The 22513-nt window shown below is 40.1% G+C and overlaps 1 protein-coding gene across 17 annotated transcripts in view; it reads left to right on the top strand.

Annotated features, from left to right (window-relative positions):
• The window catches only part of ZNF521 (zinc finger protein 521), a 231050-nt gene that overhangs the window by 185838 nt on the left and 22699 nt on the right, over positions 1 to 22513 (top strand). For all 17 annotated transcript variants that reach the window (XM_038128658.1, XM_038128657.1, XM_038128655.1 and 14 more), the window contains 2 exons: positions 15819 to 15950; positions 18633 to 18748. In XM_038128658.1, coding sequence (XP_037984586.1) covers positions 15819 to 15950; positions 18633 to 18748 — 248 coding nt within the window. The remainder of the gene's footprint in view (positions 1 to 15818; positions 15951 to 18632; positions 18749 to 22513) is intronic.

The raw sequence follows: 22513 nt of genomic DNA, 5'->3' as shown, positions 1-22513 counted from the left end.
ACAGCCAGTACTCTTATTAGAAGCCAAGTTACATTTCACTTTAACCATGCTATTTTTCCTCAGACTAGACAAGTGCAGCCACCAACCTTGTTTTGGATACTGATTTAATGTGGTTTATTTATATTTATTTGTGTTACTTTTACCCCTTTAACAAGTATAAACATCCTGTGATCAAAGATTTCTCTCTAACCCTGCTTATGCTCCCTTGTTGAGATTCCTTTATCCCTACCTCTGTGCTCTTCTAAAGGCTCACAGCTTTGAACACCTATTTCTAGAGTCAGAGCCAATGTCCCATTATCTTTTGTCACAGGGCTCTTGTGCTTTGAAGAAATGCTGTCAGAACCCCTGCACAGCTCTACCTTGTCCAGCTTTGTGTCCTCTTCAACATCTAAGTTCTGCCATGCTTGCCTGGAGTGACTATTTGTTTCAGAAAAAAGGGCACAAATATGTGTGCCTTATTCAGTATTCCCAGTCACATTCTTCTCTGGCTGCTTGTCCTCACACAGTGAGGTTCTCTGGGCTAGGGCCACCTGCCTGGAATGTAGTGTGAGCTGTGGGGAATGGGTAAAAAGGCCAGGTGACAGTATATTCTGCTGTTCTTCTCATTTCTTCAAATTCAGGCAGGTTACAACCAGACAATTGCTTAGTTGCCCACATCTCCTTTGCTCTCAGACATCTTCAGATGATCTAGAAAAGTACATTTTTAAGAAGATTCAAAGGACTGAACATTAAGGTTTTTGCAAAGCTTATGCAAGCAGCAGGAGTAGGGGCCTGATTTTGCAGATTCTCAGGCCATTTTACAAAGCCCTGAGTACAAAGAGAGGCTATATTTATCCTGGTAGGCAACACCAGAGACATGAAAACAATTGACCCCTTTGTTTCTATTTCTCCCCACTTTTGCAACCCTGCCAGGCCTAATTTAGCATCTGTGCTCACCTTCCCTGAAAGCAATGCAGTCTTTTACTTGGCTTGAGACTGTTTTCCCAGAAACCAGTATGTCAGCTGGCATAGGGAGAGATTTCTTGAAGAATGGGTGAGTGGGCTGGGTTCTGTGGTTCCTTAGTTTTTCTGCTGCTCTGGTTGTACCTCAGGAGACCAGCAGCCTGATTAATGCATTGTTCTAAAATGTCATAAGGACCTCTGGGCATGAAATGTTGCATCCTTCAGAACCACCCAACTCATGCAAAAGCAAGAGAGGTAGAGCCATAGGGAAAATGTCAAAATTGAATAGCTGTGGGCGTCATTGCCACCAGTAAATAGGAACACTTATTTGACTGGGGTAAAACAAATGCTAAAAATACACTGTGTCCATCCAGTTCCCTCATTCAATATTGCAGCTCTGCTGCTGAGACAGGGAGTTTTATCTGCATTTGTGACCTGTCATGCATTAATAAATAAATAAATAAATAAAATTAAAAAAAAAAATCAGGGAATATACAGTAGCTGCTTTTTACTGCCAGAGTGGAACTTCACAATCCTATCAGGGGACCTTTTTGTAATGTTTGTAATGTGCTGCTATCGTGCTTTAGCAAAGAAAAATGTCACTGCTGGGCTTTATTTTTAACAGACTTTTTTAAACATCAATTAATGCTAGCAAATGTAATGAAGCAGATTTTCCTTTTTATTTATATTTGGGTGAAAGCAGTGAGGGGGCTTGGGGGAATGACATGCATGGGCAGGGAGCAAAAAGGACTCTGCCTCTGCAGTGCCACTGAAGAGAGCTGGATTATGTTTTTGAAAGGTGTGTAAATGCAGCTGGACACCCAGCTTCCAATGGCAGTCACTAGGTTTGAGAAATCAAGCTGCTTTTGCATGTATCATTCATGTGGCATCTTAAAAAATACATTGCAAAACACGCATCTTATTTAACATGGAAGGCTGTGTGCTCCATTGGTATTCGCCTGGCTGAAATCAGTCAACCCTCCATGTGCACTCTTATTATCAGAGGTAAAATGATCTAAGGAGGGACATTTGTTTCTTGTTGCATTAACCCTGTAAGAGTTGCATCATCATATATTTTCCCCATGATTGAAACCCTTGCAGCGTTATTAGCAGTGTTGGCTAGCTCTCTGCTGTTTCTCTAACACAAAGGCAAACACGTGTTCAGGATTGTAGGCAAACTCTTCTCTTCCAACACTGTTTTGTTTTGCACTGCTGGGAAGAGAGATCACTGAAACTTTGGCCATGCAACATTGCACTTCTTTCATGAGGGCCTCTCATGGCATTAATGGTGATACCTGTTGTTTGGCAGGCATATTTGACTTACCACGATGTGACAGAGTTTTGATTCAGGCACAAAGAGCACAGAATGTATCATTCAAAGATAATCTACTATACATGAGGTAATATCTTACCAACAGAGTGAATTAAGGACAAAGAAACAACTGTATTTGGACTTTCCCTGCTGTTGTCACTTTTTTGCCGGGGCCTTCAGAGTGGTTTATTTTCTGAGAAATGCTGGTATTTTGGTGCATCAGCCAACTTTCTGCTTGCTAGAACTCAATTTCAAGTTGTTGGTTTTTTTTTTTCTCCTCATACCCAGCTTGTTGTCTTTTAATCTTTTTGGGGTGGGGGTAGAGAAAGGGTGTGTCAGTCATACAGATAAAATGTTGGAAAGATAAGGGGGTGGATAGATGACTCGCAAATATGGCTTTCAGTTCAGTTGCCCCACCTCAGTTTCCTTGCTGCTCTGCGGGTATTCCTCGTCAACTATTATTTCCAGTCTGATCTTTGGCTTCTGGTGCCCAGCTGACCGACAGAGGCTGCCCACCTTTTCTGCTGTATAATTTTCAAGGATTTAACACAGCAATTTTTTTTTTCTTCTCCGCTGCCATGTCATTTATCAAGTCCAGCAGTCAAATAGAAATGAACATCAACAAAATATGTTGCTTATTTGTGAAAGTGTCACAGGATCCAAATCTGCATGCTTCACCTAGCAAAATGCATTGCAAATCTAACAGTGGTTTCTTGCTAATCAGAGTGATGCAGAGCACAGCAAGTGAGTTTGCCCTGTTGGTTTTTTTTGCTTCTAAAATGCCCCTGTTTTTCCAAATACGACTAGAGGGGTAATACTCCTCCTTGACCTTATTTTCTGTTGTTCAAATCCTGCCTAGTGTTAAATCCCTCTGCTCACCTCCAGGTTTAATACATTTAAAATTGCTTCTTGAGTGAGGTGAAGGAAGCAATTGAAGGGGCTGGGGGATATATTCTATCTGCTTTACATCTTTGCATCTCGTATGCTTGTTTTCCCCACTTTGTTTGGAGAAAGACTGACAAGTAAGCATAACATGCCGAGTAAGTAGAGAAACTTGCTGCCTGTGAGGTTTCTGATGAAGATGCTTTGTTTTAAACAGCATCAGGGTTTCCAAATGATGGCCCTCCAGCTTAAAAAAAAAAAAGACGAGGCAAGTTAAATGCATATCTAGTACCATTCTGTTAAGAAATGCTTTTATTTCTTAGTATCATTACAAGATTGGAAAATATCATTACAATGCAAAAAAAAAATCCTTTTTTGTAATAAAGGAGCTGGCCTTTATTACAAAAAGTCAGGGTATGCAATATTTAAATGACAGCTTAAATGAACATGTTCGGATCTTGGTCAAATTGTTCATAAAGTTAAGAAATTAAAAATTTACCCACAACAAAAATGTCCACAGCATCTTTATAAGCATCTTTACAAGATAATGGTAGAAACACTTTCAAATTTTTTTTTTCCTTTTTCTGTGGGCTTTAATGCCTGAGATTGCTCTGTAAAAGAGATGGCTGTCTTCACTGGCTTTTTTGTCCCTGATGAAATGTAAAAAAAAAAATAAAAAAATCTGTGTCTGCAAGTGTTTTGTGTGTCTCCTTCCATTCTTCTGCTTATTCTTCAACTGTGTCAACAGTATGTGCGGATAAATAAAATATCATCAAGAATGCTGATATCATCTTCCTTTTCCCTTTTCCCTCCTCTAACTTACAATAATGTGGGGCAAAGGTCTACTTAACATAACACAGTTACGATAACTAGTACATTTGTATTTCTGCTATGATGAGAGGTCTGCTGTAGTGAGACTCATCCACTGTTGCTGCTTCTTCTCAGCAGTGTTAATTATTCTTCAGGCTCGTGTAGCGTGTGTATGGAAACACAAAATAAGCGATCAGGGAGTAGGATATTTTTGGTTTTATTTGTTGTGTCAGTGACACTTCCACTCTGACACAAACTCACAGCACAACACTCCTGATCTGTAATGAGGTTATGTCCCAGGATGTGTGTTAAAAGCACTAAATAGTCCCTTGCTTATTCAAAATCCTCATTTATCTGAATTAATTTTGTGTCCCCCATTTCATTTGGGTAAATTAGGTTTCACAGTTTCACAATTTGATCACAAGTCTCACAATGTTCAGTTCTTCTTTTTCAACCTGAGCCCCTGAAATGGCAGTGCTGCATCAAAATCTCAGTCTTCATTTAAAAAAAAATGAAATTCTCACTTTCCCCGTTACAGAGAAACCCTCTGAGGGGAAACTGCTCAGTGCAGACTTCCAGCCATACACTGAGTTAAATCTCATGGTTTTTAACCCATTCTACCCATTCTGCAGCACATGGCTTAAATAAATTTGGTGTCAGGGACTGCTAGGCACCTGGTGCACGTACACACAGCATTACATGTAGGGTTGGACTGGGTCTTCCTTTCTTCCTGAGTTCCTCTTGTTTTTCCTACCTCTTCTTGTTTAAATGAGCTGACACATACAGTGAAAACTCAGTGGGCCTTTTGGAGAATATATCAGCCAGCAAATGCAGTCTTGTCAGTTATTTATTAGAGTATGTCTAAGTAAAAGGCTAATGTCTTACAGTGGTCAGCCACCTATCTCTTGCTGTTACAGGCGTGGTTTTCATATCACATTTCAGATTTCCTCAGAGCTTTACAAGTGTTTTTTGGTTTCTCACTGATGTTAATCACCTCATAGTCATTTAATGTCAGGCCACATTTTTCTCCAACTCTATAACTTTTATCTGGAGAGGCTATAAACTGACCTGACAGCCTATACTTTTATTTTTCTCATAATAGTCCTGTATTTTTTCCCCAAGTTTGATGCTTGATATTTGTAACCTGCTGTTCTTTTTAATTGCTTATTGTTATTAATGATATACTGGTAACTTTCTTGGCTTGAGACATTTGGATGTGAAAATACATCTATCATTATTGCCACAGGAGCTGCACTAAATTACTCAAGTTCTGCCTGGAAGTGTATGCTACTCTGCATTTCTTCAGTGAACTTCAAGTGAAGGTTAAATTGAGGCTTTGCTGTGCCTTTTCACACAGGTTTCATGCCATTGTCCTGCTTCTTCTCACCACTTCTTCAGCTCCATTTGCCTTTTCATTCTACCTCCTTTTTTTGTTTATTGTTGCCACTACATTTGCTCTCCTTCCCCAACCAATCTTTATCTGTCTGATACATCTCTTTTTAGCCAACTTTTCTCTATTTCTTCTACTGTGATGTTTTTCCTCTTTTTCCCGTATTATTTGAAGTTCAGAATTTTGCCATTCTGTCACATCAAAGTTCACTGGAGGAGCAGCTGTGTTCTTAGGCACCACTCCTCAATTGCTAGCGTGGTGGGAAATGGTGTCTTTGCTTCAGTGAGGAATTAGGTTTGATCAAGGGTTGGAATAAATCTGTTAACAGAGGCATTTAGAATTTGGGAAAATAACCCCCAAACATGTAACTGATGGAGAAAGAATAACTAATTGGCCCTCATTATTCTCTTATCCACAAATGAAGAAATTTCAATATAAAATTTCCAAAAGCTGTTTGTTCAGCTCAGTGTGAAGTCTTAGTACCAGCAGAGAAAGCAGGAAGGAGAGTGGAGCACGTTTAGAATTAAGTCTGGTCGGTCCTTTTTTGATATGAGGGCCCAAAGCTGCTTGCTTGCTTTATAGAAGAATCAAAGAGAAACACAGGGAAAGGTTAGCTCAAATTAAAATTGAGCTTTCTCATTTTAAATGCTTTCCTAAATAAAACAGCAAACTAAATCAGATGAGCAATATAAATAATTCTTTATATTAAATTGAGATTTATCATTTTAATACATTGCTGTACAAGGAGATCTGCCCTAACAGGCAAAGCAGTTTGCTCACATGAAAATAATCTAATTAAATGCCCAGTTATCAGCATGGACCTGAGGGCCTTCACAGCCTGAACCTCTTCTTCTTCCTCCCTGTTTTTTCTGAGGGCTGGGGATGAGGAAATGGAGGTTAAGGGGAAAGAAAGCAGAAAGTTGATACACACCTAAATGAGTTGAAGAACTAGACCAAAATCGCAGCAATTGCTGCTGATGTGTCCCTCACCTATGTAAAAAGATGCCAAATAATATTTGACTGATATAATAGCATTAAGATTTGGAAAACAAAATATCAATACTATCTGATGTATTATGAAATATGAAAAGGACTGTTATTTCTTCATGCTCTTGAGTCAAATATCCAATATAACAGGAAAGCCCTATCCTACTCTCTTTTTCCATTTCTGTTTTTTCTTTCCTATCTTTTAAGAATAAGCAGGCAACTCTTTGTAGATAAACAAATTTTGTTTCTCTACATGCATTTCAGCATTTTAAGACTTTCTCTTCCAGACATGTAATAGCTTCATGCCAAAAGAAAGAAGGCAACTCTGACCCTTTTTGTATACTCAGAACAAAAGAAATACCTGGTGAGACTTGTGTATGAAACATAATTTCTCCTGCTGGTCCACTGTAGTGTAGAATTAATATTGACACTTTGATTGTCTCAATGTGAGATGTTTTCCCAGTATCACTAAATTTAGAACAGCTTGCATTTAGTTTATGCAACATGAAATATTCTCCCCTACCTTAAAAATTTGTGTTTTCTTTGTGCAAAGCTTAAAAGTAGATATACCTGCACTTTGACCAGTGTCTTCCAGAAGACCCAGATGAGTGGGCATTACTAGTAGGCATATAGCAACAAATAACAGAGAAAGCTAGTTCTCCAACCAGAAAGCAAGAACAAGAAAACAAAACTGTAGGCTACACAGTGAACAAAAATACTGAAATTTAATAATTTTTTAAAAAATTGAATTAATAAAAAAGCAAAAAGTTTTACCTATGTTTTTACTGTGCTTAGTTCTTCTGAATACAAATGTGACACTTATTATTTTTCCCCCTACAGTTTGATTAAATCATTAATATCTACTTAGCTCAGGCAACCTCTGAGCCATTCAAATTGCAATTTGACTTTACTAAAGAAGCTTCAGTCCAAGAGTTTTTTCTGGAAATAGGCTCTTAGCCCATAGAAGAGAACAGAGAAAAAATCAATTCCAACCTTTATTCCAATGCTGCATTCATAATGGTTAGCAGATGAAGCAGGGTCTGATTCTTCCGCCACTAATTTAGTGAGAGTTTTCATTCTCTATTTGGGATGCAGCTTTGGGGTGTGATTTCTTTATCTGTAAAATTCAGATAATAATCTGTTTCTCACTGTGTACTGAGAGGATGGAGGGCTTAACCTGCACCTCAGCAGAGTTTTGTCCCACAAAAAGCCTAGGCAGGAGTCTAGAAGGATAACCTGCTCTCCTGAGCTAATTATGTCAGCATTTGAAGGATCAGTCACCAAATTTTTAATCAGTGCTCACTAAGTGCTATTTGAAAAGGTAAATATTGAGCTGGATCATCTGTCTACAAATAACTCATACCACTCAGCTTATTCCTACTGGTTTAAATTTCTTTTTATATCCCATAGCAAAATTGTTTCCAAAATAAGCTCCATCACATGGGATTTTATTGCAATGATGGAGTGTAACCTTGTAATGTGTGTAGCTATGTGATGCAACACAGACTTTTTTTCTGAACGAATTTTAATACCTTTTTCTGGTGCAGTTACAGACAGGGAGTAGCAAATTATGCATGTCCCATCAGCTGGTGAATAACACTTGCAGAATTCCTGAACTCTCTCCTGGTAGTCAGTTGTGCAGAAAATGCTGTGGTTTGATGGAGAGGGGACTTGCTGTATATAAATTGTTCTTACTTGATCTGAATACATGACACTTATTAAGAAATAAACCCTGCCAGTTGCCCTTCTTTTATTTTCATCCAGCCTCACTGAAGCCAGACAATTTGTGGCTTTAATAGAACATACAAGGCACATGTGGTAAGAAGAGTTCACTTACAAGCAGCCAAAGTGAGTGCAACCAAGCAAAAAACTGAACAGTTGGTGAAGTGAAATGCATCCCTTGCTTCAGACAAAAATACAGTGGAATGAAAGATGCAGTAGACTGGCTTTCCCTTAAGCAGATCTAATTTCAAAATCTGTCCCTGGAGACATGAACTTTTGCTTTAATTGAGGAGGTGGATCCCAGCTCTTTGTCACTCCATCGATCAGCACCCTTTGCTGTAGCTTTAGCAGTACACTGCAGAAAGCTGTAGGATTTATTTCCTGCTTGCTGAATAAAGCTTCCTACCCAGTGCTGCTGGGAGTCAGCATGGCCTGGCCTCAGCAGCACAGGGCAGCTCCCATCCTCTTCCAGCTGCTGAAGGCCAGGACCTTCTAGGCAGTCTCATAGCCTGGTCCCTACCTTCCCCTTGAGAGGCTATAGTTGTTGGTCACTCAGGAGTTTAGGATTGTTGCTAGGATCTTGTCTACCAACTTTCCTTGGCATAGGCAGAGTCTTGCGTAAAAATCATTCTGAACTGAAAAAAAAAGCAAGGGGAAAGACATTGCTCAGGGTGCAGCCTGATGTTTTCAGTTTCTTCAGGTAACATCATGATTTTGGTTAAAAGTGGTATTAAGGATAGACCAGCATGCAGGCATCTACATAAGCAGTAGTATGTGGCACAAGAGGGAAGGTGTGAAGGATAACTGTGCCTAGAGTGTGAGTGAGGAAAGAGGTATTTCCCTCCCCTGCCCTCCTGTTTCCTAACATGTGGTGACTTGCCCTGGACTGTCCAGGAGAAACACAGGTTTACTTCGGTCTTTCCATCCAATTCTCCATCCTGTCTCACCAGGATTGAACCATTAGTTAGGACTTAAACAAAAACTGTTTTTCTATGACAGGTTGTTCTCTTCTCATGGCTGTAAATTCGAGCTGTATACCTCTTCCTGCTGCAAATGCCAGCTGTGTGCTCTGCCTTTACTGTCTCTTCCTTTATCCCTATTTCCATGTTTTTCGTGTCAGCTTCCAAAATTAACACTGTTATGGATCATGTTTCTCATTTGAGGGGTTCTAAAAATGTTTGAGGAATTGAAAATGGCAGAAGCATTAGTGCTATCAGGGAGAAATTATGAATGGGGTGCTTGAGACTTCAGGTACTGTTCCATTTTAGCTTCCAGGCTTGGAAGAGCTGTTATTTGTTCTTTAGCATGTGAAGGTACATGTCATGAACATACTTGCCACAGTAGACCCTAAGACCAAATTTTGAGCAGGAATGAGTCTGTCTGAAGTGGCACAGGGAGGCTGATGGTTGTGTAGGTGTGTGGCCAGTAGAATTTAAAAGATGCAGGTAGGCACAGCACTATAAGCCAGGAAGCATGGATGGCTGTACACTCTGGAAACTACAATTAGTGTTGTATGGTGCCTTTTGTCCTTCCCCTGTTTTCTGTGTGAGATGTTGTAGCCGAGGGGTTAGCTGTCATCCATGGCATTGCTTCCTTACTCCTCAGATCTCTGGCTTATAAATGTGTGCTGCAGAATTAGCTCAGGGAAGAGTGAAAACAGTGTGAAGAAGGAGAAATTGGTTTAGGGGCATGGTTTGCTTGGTAAAAAAATTACAAAGAAAACGCATTGAATGTGGGAGCTGTGCATGTTTTAGACCTAAAAAAAAATTACAGGGCCTGCAGGCCATTTCATTCCTGTATTGTGTGTGGAGGGCAGATTTTACATGACTTCTTAGTGGATGCTTTTGAGCATGGACCCAGCCTCGTGATGATTTACCAGGACCTTTGCCTATAGATTTATTCAGAGTAGAAGGCACAAGGACCCTTCCGGACAACCTTGAGGATGAATAAGAGAAAGAGTTACTTATAAACTGTTACAAATTGGTGCTGTGTAATGGCTGTAGTGTTGATCAGACAATATAAGAGGGCCCCCAGTGGTTACGACTTAACAGCTGCATGTAAGTCAGCCAGTGAACATTTGCTTGTAGCTGCTCTAGTTTTGTTTTTATTGAAGAGCAAGAAGCATAAACACAAGTCTAGAAACTACTTAAAGGGTTCCACTTGTTTAAAGTGTGTATTGAAATGTCAGGGCCTTCCATGAAATGAACAAGTCGTGCCTTGAGTTGGTAACAGAGATTGGGCCGGGTCATCCAGAGCACTGGCTCAGGGGCAGGTGCAAGTGGGAGCATCCTGCCTGCTCTACAGGTTGCTCAGTAACTCCACAGTACATGGGTAGCCAATACAAAGAGGATCCTCAAATATGAGTATATGCTCAGCACGAAGACTGATTATATTTGCTTTTATAGCTGGTTGTCAAGTTAGTTGCTTAGGTAATGGGCTGCACCTCAATTAAAATCTACCTGCCTACATTGAAACATTTAATATTTGTGTAAATATTAAACATTTATATGAATATTAAATGCATTTATTTGGAATTGATTCATGTTTACATTTTCCCACTATCTGAATAAAGATTACAAATGGAATGCAATTTACTTATGCAGAAATTCTGCATGCATCAAATTCATTTGACTACGAGCAGTGGGTAAACTATTCCCATCCATCTTGCAAGGTCTTAACCATGTCCAAGCTCATATCCCAACCACGTAAGGGCAACAGTAAGCACCAGTTCTGTGCTGTACAGTGGGTACTTTGTTCTTGCCTTCCTCATGGCGTTGTTGGGCCCATGTGAAGGACGTGCTGACTTGTTTTATGATGTACCACACAGGGAATGCAGTGCATAGTTTTCTGTTAGATTTGGAAAAGTGCAGGCTTTATATTAAAGGTTCATTTCTTTTTCATCCTTCAGCTAACTCATTTGCACTGTAATGTACTTTCCTATTCCTCCTCCTGATACTTGCTGCTTTTATACCTATTTTGCAAGCCATATTTTTAGTCTAATCCATACAGAAGTTGTCTAAAATTCCATAGCATTGCTTATTTCTTACCTATAACTCTTAATAAAAAATAGGGCTGTGCCAACCTATTATATCCTTAATAGAATATTCTAATGGTTATTAAATCAATTGACTCTGAATCTCACTTTAATAAATGAGTCAGACAGTATTTTCCAATTACTGTCAGCCGCCACCTTTCCAAAGAGCAGATTATTTTGATTGAATTTTTTAAAGCTGCTCAGCATTTTTTTTTTACTTTTTTTTTTACTTTTTTTTTTCTGCCTGAGTAAGAGCAAAGAGCAGCAGCTTTGTTCTGCCGGGAAGGAGAGCCCTTTGGACTGTATCTGACACTCCATTCCATTTCAGATTTATCCCAAATGAAAACTGAAAATGTGACATTTCACTGGCCCTTTATTTATTAATGATATAATATTTTGCACTTCCGTATCACCCTATCAAATTGTTTGCTAAACATGGAGAGCTAGACAGGGGCCACTGCATAAACAGAGCCTTTTGCATGCTCTTTCCACATCTGGCACCTTTGCAAGAATTGCCACATCCTGGCTCTTTCATGCCAGTGGGAGATAAAAGGCTGGCAGTGCTTTTACATTGTCTAGGGAGAGTGGAGAACAGGGACAAAGCCTTTTTCCCTCATTCTTCCACAGTTCTGTGTGATCCAGGCAGGTTGTGTATCAAGAAATACAATCTTAAACCCTTTCACAGGGAGATGGCAGTGATTCTGAGTCTTCTGAGTATGGTCGATAGTCTTGGACTCTTCTCCAGCTCCACTGTCTTGGTTGTATTAAAATCTTAAGGGATAGTAATTAGGTCAGCCTGTTAAAGCAGAAATTAAAAATTAGCACCTCTTCCTTAAAGATGGGTAGTCTGAGAAACACAGGCCACACTGTCATGCCCAAGGTGATAAGAGTATGTCAGTGCTGGAGTTTGGAATGGAAGCCAGTGCTCCTGACTCTTCTGCCAGTTCTGTACCCTTAGCTGTCTTCCTTAAATTTAAATCATGGCTGGTCTCACATTCTTGAATTCAAGGGCTGGAACCTTGCTCTTTGTTCCAAGAATGTAACTAAACTGGCGATGTGCACAAAATGGGTGAAAACAGTGGGACTTAGGAAAAATATTATTCTGTTAGTTATACAAATGTAGTCTTATTTTAAATATGATCTTTAGAACTTGGAGACTAAAAGCATTTCATTTTTAAGAGAAACTTAGATTCTGCATAAATTGATGTCTCTTGCCTGGGGAAGGTTTTTATCTGCCCCAGGCGAGTGGGTGAGGGGATTTTTCAAACCCTGTTTATAAGCCTTTAGGAAAATCACATTTGCAACATAGAATAATCAAAGTGATTTTGATATTTGTGACCAGGAAGTCACCTTGGATCTGAGTAATATGGGAAATACAATAAGGGTCACATTTAATGGGGTTCAGTTCTTCTTGAGCAAGTACAAGTGTAATTTAAATTAGCTTTGCTTCGGCATCAGGAATGCATGCCTTTCTTTCTACTTTTTTCTTCATCAACTAAGGTAAAGGAAAGACCAAAAAAAAAGAAAAAAAGCCTTCTCTGTTTTCTGTAGCATCATATAAAAATATTTCTGTTTTGGAAGTCTTTCTTCCTTGGAATGTTTGAAGAACTCCCCGTTCTGTGTTCCCATGCTCAAGAATGATTAGCATGGTTCATTTACACTTTGCCAACAGTAACTCTGTGATTTGAGAATTGTCATTGATTATTTTCACCTTGACTTCTGGAAGATCCTGAGATGGAGCTCCCTTTGTCCTAATTGCTTTGACTTTGTGTATCAGCACCAACAGGTTGATGAAGAAACTTCACCTTACAGGCTTCCTATCTTGTAACTGCCCATTGTGGGGAACTTTTGCCATCTCCAGAACTATCTGTTCAATAATGACCATGGCAAAGATATGCATATAGGAGAAATATTGTGTGTCAGTCTGTATAGTCCTCATAACTAATTAGCAAGTTCAGGAAAGAAGGGGCATTTATATAAGATTTGTTGAGCCCTCCTCCTCTTTTCAGGATGCTGTTCTACAGCTTTGCCCGCAGCTGTGGGTTGCTGCCTGTTGGAAGTACACAGTTTATAATCTGCCTTGGAGGATGTGTCTGTGTCTCTTAGATCTACAGACTGGAGTGTGCCAGGTTCTTTTCCTTCATGCTGCATTTGGTGGTGCTTCCATGGGCTGTATTTGTCCTCTCTCAGAAGTAGCAAAGGCAGAACACACTGGAATGTCAGTGATGGCGGAAAATGCCAAATCCCAGGCAACTCTTGATAATCCACTAAAATTTTCCCTGCTAATGAAGTAGATAGCATATATTTGATAAATATTTTAATTTTTTTTTAATGAAGAGTTACAAAAGGTGTCACCTGCAAGACGAGAAAGTGTCACCCACCCTTAACCTTCCCCTGGAAGTCTTTTGCAAAGGATTTTATCAGCTATTCTACTTGAGTACCAGCATATGTGGCTGGGTGGGATGTGTGCCTCAGCAGCCTGTGCTCTGTTGCCACCATATTCCAGTCTCTCCAGAGAGGCCATGGTGTCAAAACAGCTGAGATTGACCTTAGTCTTTGCCTGAGTTTGTGTTGACAGCTGTCCTCAGTGGATCCAGCTATAAATTGGTGCCTGGTCAGGCAGGCTGAGAGTCAAGTTCTTCTGTCTCATGTAGGTAACAGAGACAGGCACTTCAGCAGCCACAGTCTGTGGGCAGGGGATTGCCAGGACCACCAACATTTTTCAGCTGACACTCAGAGCAGGCCTTCCATTTCACACCCTCTAAAAGCTCTGCAGCATGTATGTGATGATGCAGAGCAACACAGCGTCCCCAGGCAGGTGCAAAGGAGAGCCCTTTATTGCAAAAACCAGGCTTTTTAAAGCAGCTAGCCCCTTACCAGTTTACATAGTTTTAAGGCACAACAAACCCAAGTCAACCAACCACCATACACCACGATGTGGACACGTGGCAGTCACACAGCACGTCTCTCACGTCTCTCACGTCTCTCTACCCCTATTCCAGCTGAGTCACTCTCCTATAGTTCCCTTCTACTTAGCTTAAGTAGCAGGCCTGAGCCATGATTTTACAGGGGTAATAAGGCCCTTATTTTATAAGGCTTTACATATATGCAAGAGAGGTAGTCAGGAAAATTGAACACTGCTTTCAGGAAGGATTGGGTAGAAAAGGAAAGGAAGTTTGCTGTGTCTGCATGGGAGTGATGTAATTTTGTGTAAACCTTTGTCTTTGTTGGGTTTCATCTGTCCCTTTTCATTGTGCATAGTTCTGACACCTCATGGAAACCACACAATGGTAATTTTCAGTAGTTCCACCTGCAGAATGGCCACCATGGCCTGGCTTAGCTCACACTGTCTAATTCCCCTCCTTTGGCTAGAGATGCCATGACTTATGCAAAAGCTAAATTTAGCTTTTGGACTAACAAGAAGTGAAAGCTGGGGGCTACCACTGACAATTTTTTCAAGTCTTATAATCACTAAGGGTCATTTGGGGCAGGAATGTGCCCCTACTCAGCCGCAGGATCACCATGTCGTGTTGTCTTTACACCAGTGGAAAGGTTTGTCATGTGGGATGCAAAACATTGTCTGTGCTCCCACTATCCTTCGCAAATGCCCATCACCAGGGTCACTCATCATCACTGCAGGCAGTGCTGTGTCCAGCGGGAGGTTGGCAGCCTGGCATTTAGGTGTTCAGCATGGGCAGGGCGTTCTCCTAAATTGCTCCTTCCCAACTGAGAAATGGCAGGGAGCTGCACCAGTCACCAAGCGCTCCATTCCCGCTTGTTTTTTTAATAATCAGATACAGTATTTACCTGCGAGATCAATGCTACTCGTGTAGCACACCGGTGACATACAGAAGGACCTTTTCTAAGCGGCGCTGTGGGAATTGAGGCCTCTGCAGCAGGGCTGGAAGCCACTTCTTACCTAGCAACTGTTTCTAAGTAGGACAGCCGCTGACTGCCCTCATGGCGGAGTGGATGAATCCTGCAGCACCCTCAGGAAGGGAACCTGGTGCCAGGCACCAGCCGGCCTTGGAGGACAATGGGAGGAAGCAGAGGAACAAGCGGCGGGGAGTGGGAAGGGTTTTAAAGCCACAGGACGTGAACGGGAAAGCTGCGTCAGATGGCGCACGGGGACTTCCCTGGGCTGTTCAGAGGAGAAATGCAAATAAAGAGGGACAAAATCCAGGACTGTCAGAAAGAGAGGTCTGAAATCCTGCAGCCTGCAAAAGGTTTCATGTATGCCCACAGGACTGGGAATGTGGAGTAGGAGCGATGTGAGGGTATAAACTACCCACCCTTCTCACGCCAGTTACAAGAAACTCCACCTCAGCCAGAGTGCCAAAAACAGCATTCACAGTTCTTACCCGTGGTAGACAGGATGATGTGTGATCAGCATTAAATTCCTCACGTGCTGTTTTGCAAATGTACTTGGTCGTGACTGGGTGGCTCTGCTAAGAAATGATGTTTCAGGTCATAGTCATGATTTCCTACTGAAGGCTAATGGCTCTGCATTCCTGCATAGTGCTAATTATAAGTGGAAAATCTGTGCTTTTAATGCCCAGTCAAGCTTTGGATATTCTGAAACATTCTGGGTAAGAGAACACTTAAGCAATTGTAGGCACTAAGGGGCATCCAGTTTCCTGAGCTTCGGAAAAAAAGTTGCTCCAGTTCACGGATTGTGTTGGACTTACTCTTTGTAAGAGCTGTGGTGAATTTCAGTTTTCCTTTGATTTCTCCTGCAGATGAAGGACTGAACCATGAATGCAAACTCTGCAATCAGACATTCGACTCTCCTGCCAAACTTCAGTGCCACCTGATAGAGCACAGCTTTGAAGGCATGGGGGGCACCTTCAAATGTCCGGTGTGCTTTACAGGTAGGAGCCCATCACTGCTTGTCCCAGTCATGCCCTTAGCTTGACCTTGCAGAACTCCCTGAAAAAATGTGTTTTGTGCTGGCTTTAGGTCAGCTTTAGGAGGGAACATTACGTTTTGCTCATTAATAATATTGATTAGAAATCGTTTAGAAAGCTGAGCTCCTTGGAAGGTCGGTCATCCATCTGTAAGAAGTGCATTTCAAGCTCTTCTATCGGAAGTTTGAGTTTTTTATAATTACAGAAGTGATAGTCTGTTACCTTCCACAGTATCACATTCATTACTTCCATGTTTCAAACCTGCCAAGGTTAAAACTGTCCATAAATTTGTGCTTTAAAGCTACAGATGCTTCATCTTAACCAATAAAACTCAGAGCAGTATTTGGCCCCAGTTCCCAGGCATAGCCTGTGCAGCAGCATTCTCCTCTGATGGGGTAAGAAAGCCCATATGCGTGTGTTTGTTGGCTTGTGGTGAGAAGAAACACCCTTGTTATGTGCTTTAGAAAGCAAACCATGCTGTCTTGCCACAAGTCAAGTTCTGCTCTCCCCTGACACAAGTCCAAGTGTGGAATAATCCTCCCCGAGTCAGTGCTGTTATTCAGTAGTAAAACCCAAGTGAGAAAATAACTTGACCCAGTAGGGCTAAGCACTGCGGTGTTTGGGCCATAATGAAGAACAGAAAAATGCTGTTGTTGGAAATGAAAACACATTAAAAGGATGCCTACTGAGTTGTTGTGAGCTTTTTTAAGGACTTCCTAATAGAACATTTCATAAAATGATAACCTAAAACATGAGTGTTACTATGTAGCCTGCATTCCCAATTTTTCTTTAAAAGATGAAAATCAAAGATAATCACAAACATGACAAAACACACTTTGGGTATTCACACATCAATGACATGCTAATTCTGGAAGCCATTCAAGGTTTCTGTTTTCCATTAATGGAAGTGAAGGATTTTCATTGATAAGCAAATAGACCCTTTAATACCTTCATTTTACTCCTCTTTCTTTGTCAGCTCCACACCCAGTGAAACCTAAGCGAGTGCTACCAAGGAAAATTAAATTTGAATTTTTCATCTTTCAGATACAGTGGCTGGTGATGATTATTACCTCTCTGTGTTCAGGTTTCACACATTTCTGTGGGTTATAAAATTTAAAAAATACATAGTTCCTCTTCACTGCACAGCTTGTCTGAGCATGGGTAGTACCACCAGAAACAGTTTGTCTGTAAAGTGTCTGTATTCAATAATTCTTAGGCATTCCTTCAAGTTTTTAGTTTTACTCCTGATTCTACCAATTTTTTTCCTTATTTTTGCTTACACATTATGGTGTGATCTTTTTTAGTGTAATGTAATGAATATTCCATTTCCAAGTTTGGGGTGTTGTAAATGCAACATAAAAACTTGCATATGTAAAGAGTACCCACTGAGGGTTCTCCATGTGACCAAGATCCCTGATAAAACTAATCCTTCCATTTCTGAGCCAATAGCCTTGTGAAATGTGTTAAGGAGTATGGAGATAAGTCGATTCCAATCTGTGCAAAATTCTTCTTGCTTTTTGCTGATGGGGTAAATAGACAGTGAGCATTAATCACAAACAATGATGCTTTATTAGCAATGTGCCATTAAATTACTTCAGCACATCTTGCTAGAATATTAACAAGAAGTAAAAATCACCAATATAAGTTTTATATGGAAAATGGAATCTGATCTTTTTTTTCCAGGGTAATGAGAAATGTGATTAAAATGTATGACTCAGAAGAACAATATTCTGATGTTTTTTGTTGCCTTGCAATTAGAATAATTTTAATGATTAGGAGTGGAGTCAAAGTCAAATGCCAGCATCTTTAATAAATCCTTTCCCTGCCTATACAGATTAATATTGTAGATGCAAACTTTTTTAGGTCACAGTGCACCAGGCATCCATCAGAAGTCAGTGCTGCCAACCCAAACACTGCCTCTGGCATATACAATTTAATTATTAATAGTATGTCTCCTAGGTAAACTGTTACACAGTCTTAGGGCCTTGTTTTGTAGTCATTAAAATTGAACATGTTTATATTATTGAAACCCTTGCATTCAGTGTGTAGGCAGAGTTGATCTTAAAGTATCCAAAGAGAATTTACCTGCAGTTCTGTTTCACATTTATAGACATTGCCCCAGTATAGCTGTGGGATATAATTTTTAGCATTAACACATTTAAATACAGAGCTGTTTGTTAGCTTTAACTTTAGGCACACAGAATAAACAGGACTTTGGCATCTGTGCTTTTCAAACCTGTTGGTTGCCAGGAAATAAGTTTTGTGTGTATTCAGTCAAAGTGCAGTAAGCATGAAGAAATAATTCTGAACAGGAAATGGCATTTTCAGATACTCTATAGATGAAATCTTCATTGGTTGTCCTGACAGGGTCTCTTTTTTTTTTTTTCCCTTGGTCAGTGGTTGAGTTTTTTTCCCTTACACCAGGAATCTGTTTCAATTCATTTGTTTTAGAAGAAGCCTCACACTTTGTAGATAAATGACATTCATTGGTACTCATTATAGCAACAGTGTAAGGTGAAATCTGAATGCACTTGCCTAATTTTATGTCCTGGAATTGCTCAATGCTATTGGGAGATTGTTCATTAAAAAAAATCTTCACTTACAATATGAAATAATGAAAAGCTTGTTCTTTGTCTTATATTTCAGTGTTTGTCCAAGCAAACAAGTTGCAGCAGCATATTTTCTCAGCCCATGGACAAGAGGACAAGATCTATGACTGCACACAGTGTCCACAGAAGTTCTTCTTCCAAACAGAGCTGCAGGTACCACACTTGTTACCTGGGGGTTATAAAAACATTATGTATTTGATAGCTGAGTTCAAAGTTGTACTTGCCATGACCTCCTCTGATTCTTGCTTATCATCAGGATGGGAATTAGAGAAGGTGAAGAGAAATTGCAGGTGATTCAATCCATGCTGCTTCAAAAGGATGCTGGCAGAAAGCCACCTGGTACAGAGCTGAATTTCAGGATTCTTGTACTGTAGGTTCTTGCAGCTCAAGGTATTCTCTAGGAGAGAGAAATGGGCATCCTGTTTTTCTGCTTGATAACCATAAAATGTTCAGTAAACCAGTGAAATGGAAAAGAAATGTATTCTTTTGTCTTTAAACGTGAAAAGCTATGCACTGAAGTAGGAGAGTAGTGATGGCAGAGAGGGGAAGTAGACAGAATTTCCCTTTTGCTTTGGTGGGGAATAAAAATAGGGACAAATGAATGTCTTTTTGTGGGCTGTTGTCAGATTTGTAATGATACTGTTTATTAATGGTAAGAAGAAGAAAGAGAAAGAAAGATAGAAAACAAGAGAGAAAACAAGAGAGAAAGAAAGAGAAAGAAAGAAAGCGAGGAAGGAAGGAAGGAAGGAAGGAAGGAAGGAAGGAAGGAAGGAAGGAAGGAAGGAAGGAAGGAAGGAAGGAAGGAAGGAAGGAAGGAAGGAAGGAAGGAAGGAAGGAAGGAAGGAAGGAAGGAAGGAAGGAAGGAAGGAAGGAAGGAAGGAGGAAGGAAGGAAGGAAGGAAGGAAGGAAGGAAGGAGGAAGGAAGGAAGGAAGGAAGGAAGGAAGGAAGGAAGGAAGGAAGGAAGGAAGGAAGGAAGGAAGGAAGGAAGGAAGGAAGGAAGGAAGGAAGGAAGGAAGGAAGGAAGGAAGGAAGGAAGGAAGGAAGGAAGGAAGGAAGGAAGGAAGGAAGGAAGGAAGGAAGGAAGGAAGGGAGTGCGGGTATGCAAAAACAGTTATGAAAAGAAAGAAACAAAAACACAAGGTAAAAATTACTTTTAACAGTAGAATTAGGACTGGATTTTGAAAACCAGAATAGATAACTGAATTATGAAGATGCAAAGTACACGGAGTGTAATTATGTTTTGTACAATCACCTCCTAACAAGTCTGTCCCATCTAAAATATACTTTCATTTCAAAATACATGGGCTCCCAAGCAACTGCCTTCATTTTTTTGTTGTAATAAACAAACAACATCTTTTTCCACTCAAAATTTATTCCAGCCCCAGACTAAGAAGAAGATTTTGCTCTTTCCATCAAAGCCTTATTCATTGAAACTTCAGCATAACTGAAGCACCTGGTTTTCTAGTGAAGGGCACAAAAGGGTGTCACTACAGAGAGAAACTCTGCTCTACAGGGACTAGATGACAGTGTGTTGGTAGTTCCACGCTGCAGAATGTTCTTACTAGACTCCATCTTAGCATCCTTAGTGACAGCCTTCCTCTGTCTTATCTACACTTGCAATAAGGAAGAGGTATTAATGTACTTATACACTCAATTCATTATGTTTATTATTATTTCAATTAACTTGCATAGCCCTACCTCAGTGGAGAATGCATTATGTTTAAAAAAAATTCAGTGCCATCATGCCATTTGCATTTATTTGTTGGGATCACTGTCTTTCTGCTCTTACCTCCAGTCACCTACCCAAGCTGCTGAAAGGGCAGCAAAGTACTGAGGCAGAGCAGTAGGTACTGAGCTTCGGGGTCTGCTTTTGCTGAAAATGCATTGATCTCCAGCCCACTTTCATTTAAAACCTATTGTAGGAGGCATTGCTTTCTTCAGACTGTCTACTACCTAAATCAGTGCAATCTTTGGCAACTGTCCTCCAGGTTATGCTTCTCTATCCTTTCACATTGCCTTAGTTTGTGTTGGGGCTTGCAGTATAGCTGTACATTTATTCTATCAAGAGAAGTCCCTTACTTTTTAAATTAAATGTGCATTTAATGTTCTTCTCCCATGCACAGGACATGCTGATCATGTCAGATTAGAAGGTAGGGTCAGCACTCCATGGTTGTAGGGAAGGCAGGGTGGAAACATGAACAAAGAAGAGCAGGGCAGAATGCAATAGCATAGAAGTCCTATCCACATGTATGGTTCAGCTGATAATTAAAGGGAATTAATTCAAGCATAAAAAAATACACGTGCTATAATGGTACTTAATTTGGTGTTTGGCCAAGTGTGATTCTTCACTTCGTATTTTCTGGCATCTGTTCAGAAAGAGTAGCCTATAGGAACATAAGAATCCCTTCACACTATGTTCATCTCACCTTCTCAATACAAAAATCAAGTAAGACTCCCTTTAGAACTTTCCATTATTTCACTCCAGGCACTTGCTAGGAGTGCAACACAATCCCACAGGACTACATTCCGGTGAGAACAGAGAACAGAGAACAAATGACCAGTCCTGAAAATCAAACCTTGAATGTATTGCTCAACCTTCAAGTTGAAATAATGAAATTTTACAGGAATTTGCTCTTTGTTTTAAGATCCTTTTGACACTTCCTTTGTGCTCTGTACACTACTTTTAAATGCCTTTGTGCTCAATAGCTGCAGAACCAGCTTTAAACTTTTTTGGATACTACCTGCATTTGGAGGAAGCAAATGGAAACCTGTAACAGTCAGAAGTTTATGTTTTAAGAGTGTTTCAAGTTGTGAATTTTTGTACTTACATGTTTAAAAGGCTATATGGTGTATTTATACTGCTGAAATGGAGTTGAAAAAGTGTGTACCTCAAAGTGTTTATTCTTTAGAATAGAAAGCATTTAATTAGACATGCTTAACACAATAAGGGCTTTTCTGAAATAGGCTTGTACCGATAAGGAAGTTGAAAGGTAGATGCATTTATAAGGTGCCTAGATTTACCCCAAAATGTTAAAATCTTCTAATTGAACACCTGGACCATGTAGTTCTCTGTAGAGGATGGATATAACTAAAACAGTGTTCTCCATTCATTATCCATAATACTGAATTTTTAATTGATAAGGAAGTAAAGAAACTTATCACTAGTTTATTATTGAATTTTCATTAAATATGATAAAGGAATTTGTACCTATTAAGACTTCTTTTTCTTGCCCAGATGCTCTTTCCAGTGCCTGCTCCTTTTTGCCTTAGTCTTATTGGATATAGGCTTAGATGTTTGCTCTAGTGTTTGTGCCTCTCTTGTCTAATAAGGAGTAACTATTTCTTTCCTATTTCTAGTGCTAGTATTAATTCCACAGAATCAGAATGATTTGGGTTGGAAGGGACATTAAAGATCGTCTGGTTCCAACCCCCTGCCATGGACAGGGACAGCTTCCACAAGACCAGGTTGCTCAAAGCCCCATCCAACCTGGCCAGGGACACAACATATTGTGGTGTTTGTGGGGAGGAATGAGGTACCCTTGTGGGGTGTTAACCAAAGTGAATTAATGAATTCACCTTAGTTTTGTGCAGATGTTGCTGGATCAGAGAGGTACTGATATCCAATAGAACTGATGAATAATTATACACTTCTTTCAGTGTTTTATCAGTGATGTTAGTTTTCAAAACGATGCTAGCCAAGATTACATCATCTCAGCACCATTTTGCCCGGTGCAAAAATGGTATCTCTTTTTGGTGAATTAGGACATTTCCTTAACTTCTTGTGATTAATAATTAGTTGCCCCTGGGGTAGTTAAGTGTCCCCACTTTAGAAACATGAAAACTAGGGCAAGAAATAATTGGATCAGCAGTTGCTTCTCATCCTGTTCAAAAGGGACCTGGCCTCAGTGATTCACGCC

This window comes from Motacilla alba, chromosome 2, assembly GCF_015832195.1.
Source record: "Motacilla alba alba isolate MOTALB_02 chromosome 2, Motacilla_alba_V1.0_pri, whole genome shotgun sequence".
NCBI classification, from domain to species: domain Eukaryota; kingdom Metazoa; phylum Chordata; class Aves; order Passeriformes; family Motacillidae; genus Motacilla; species Motacilla alba.
Note: the sequence above shows the minus strand (reverse complement) of the source record. Positions and strands in the feature narration are given on the sequence as shown.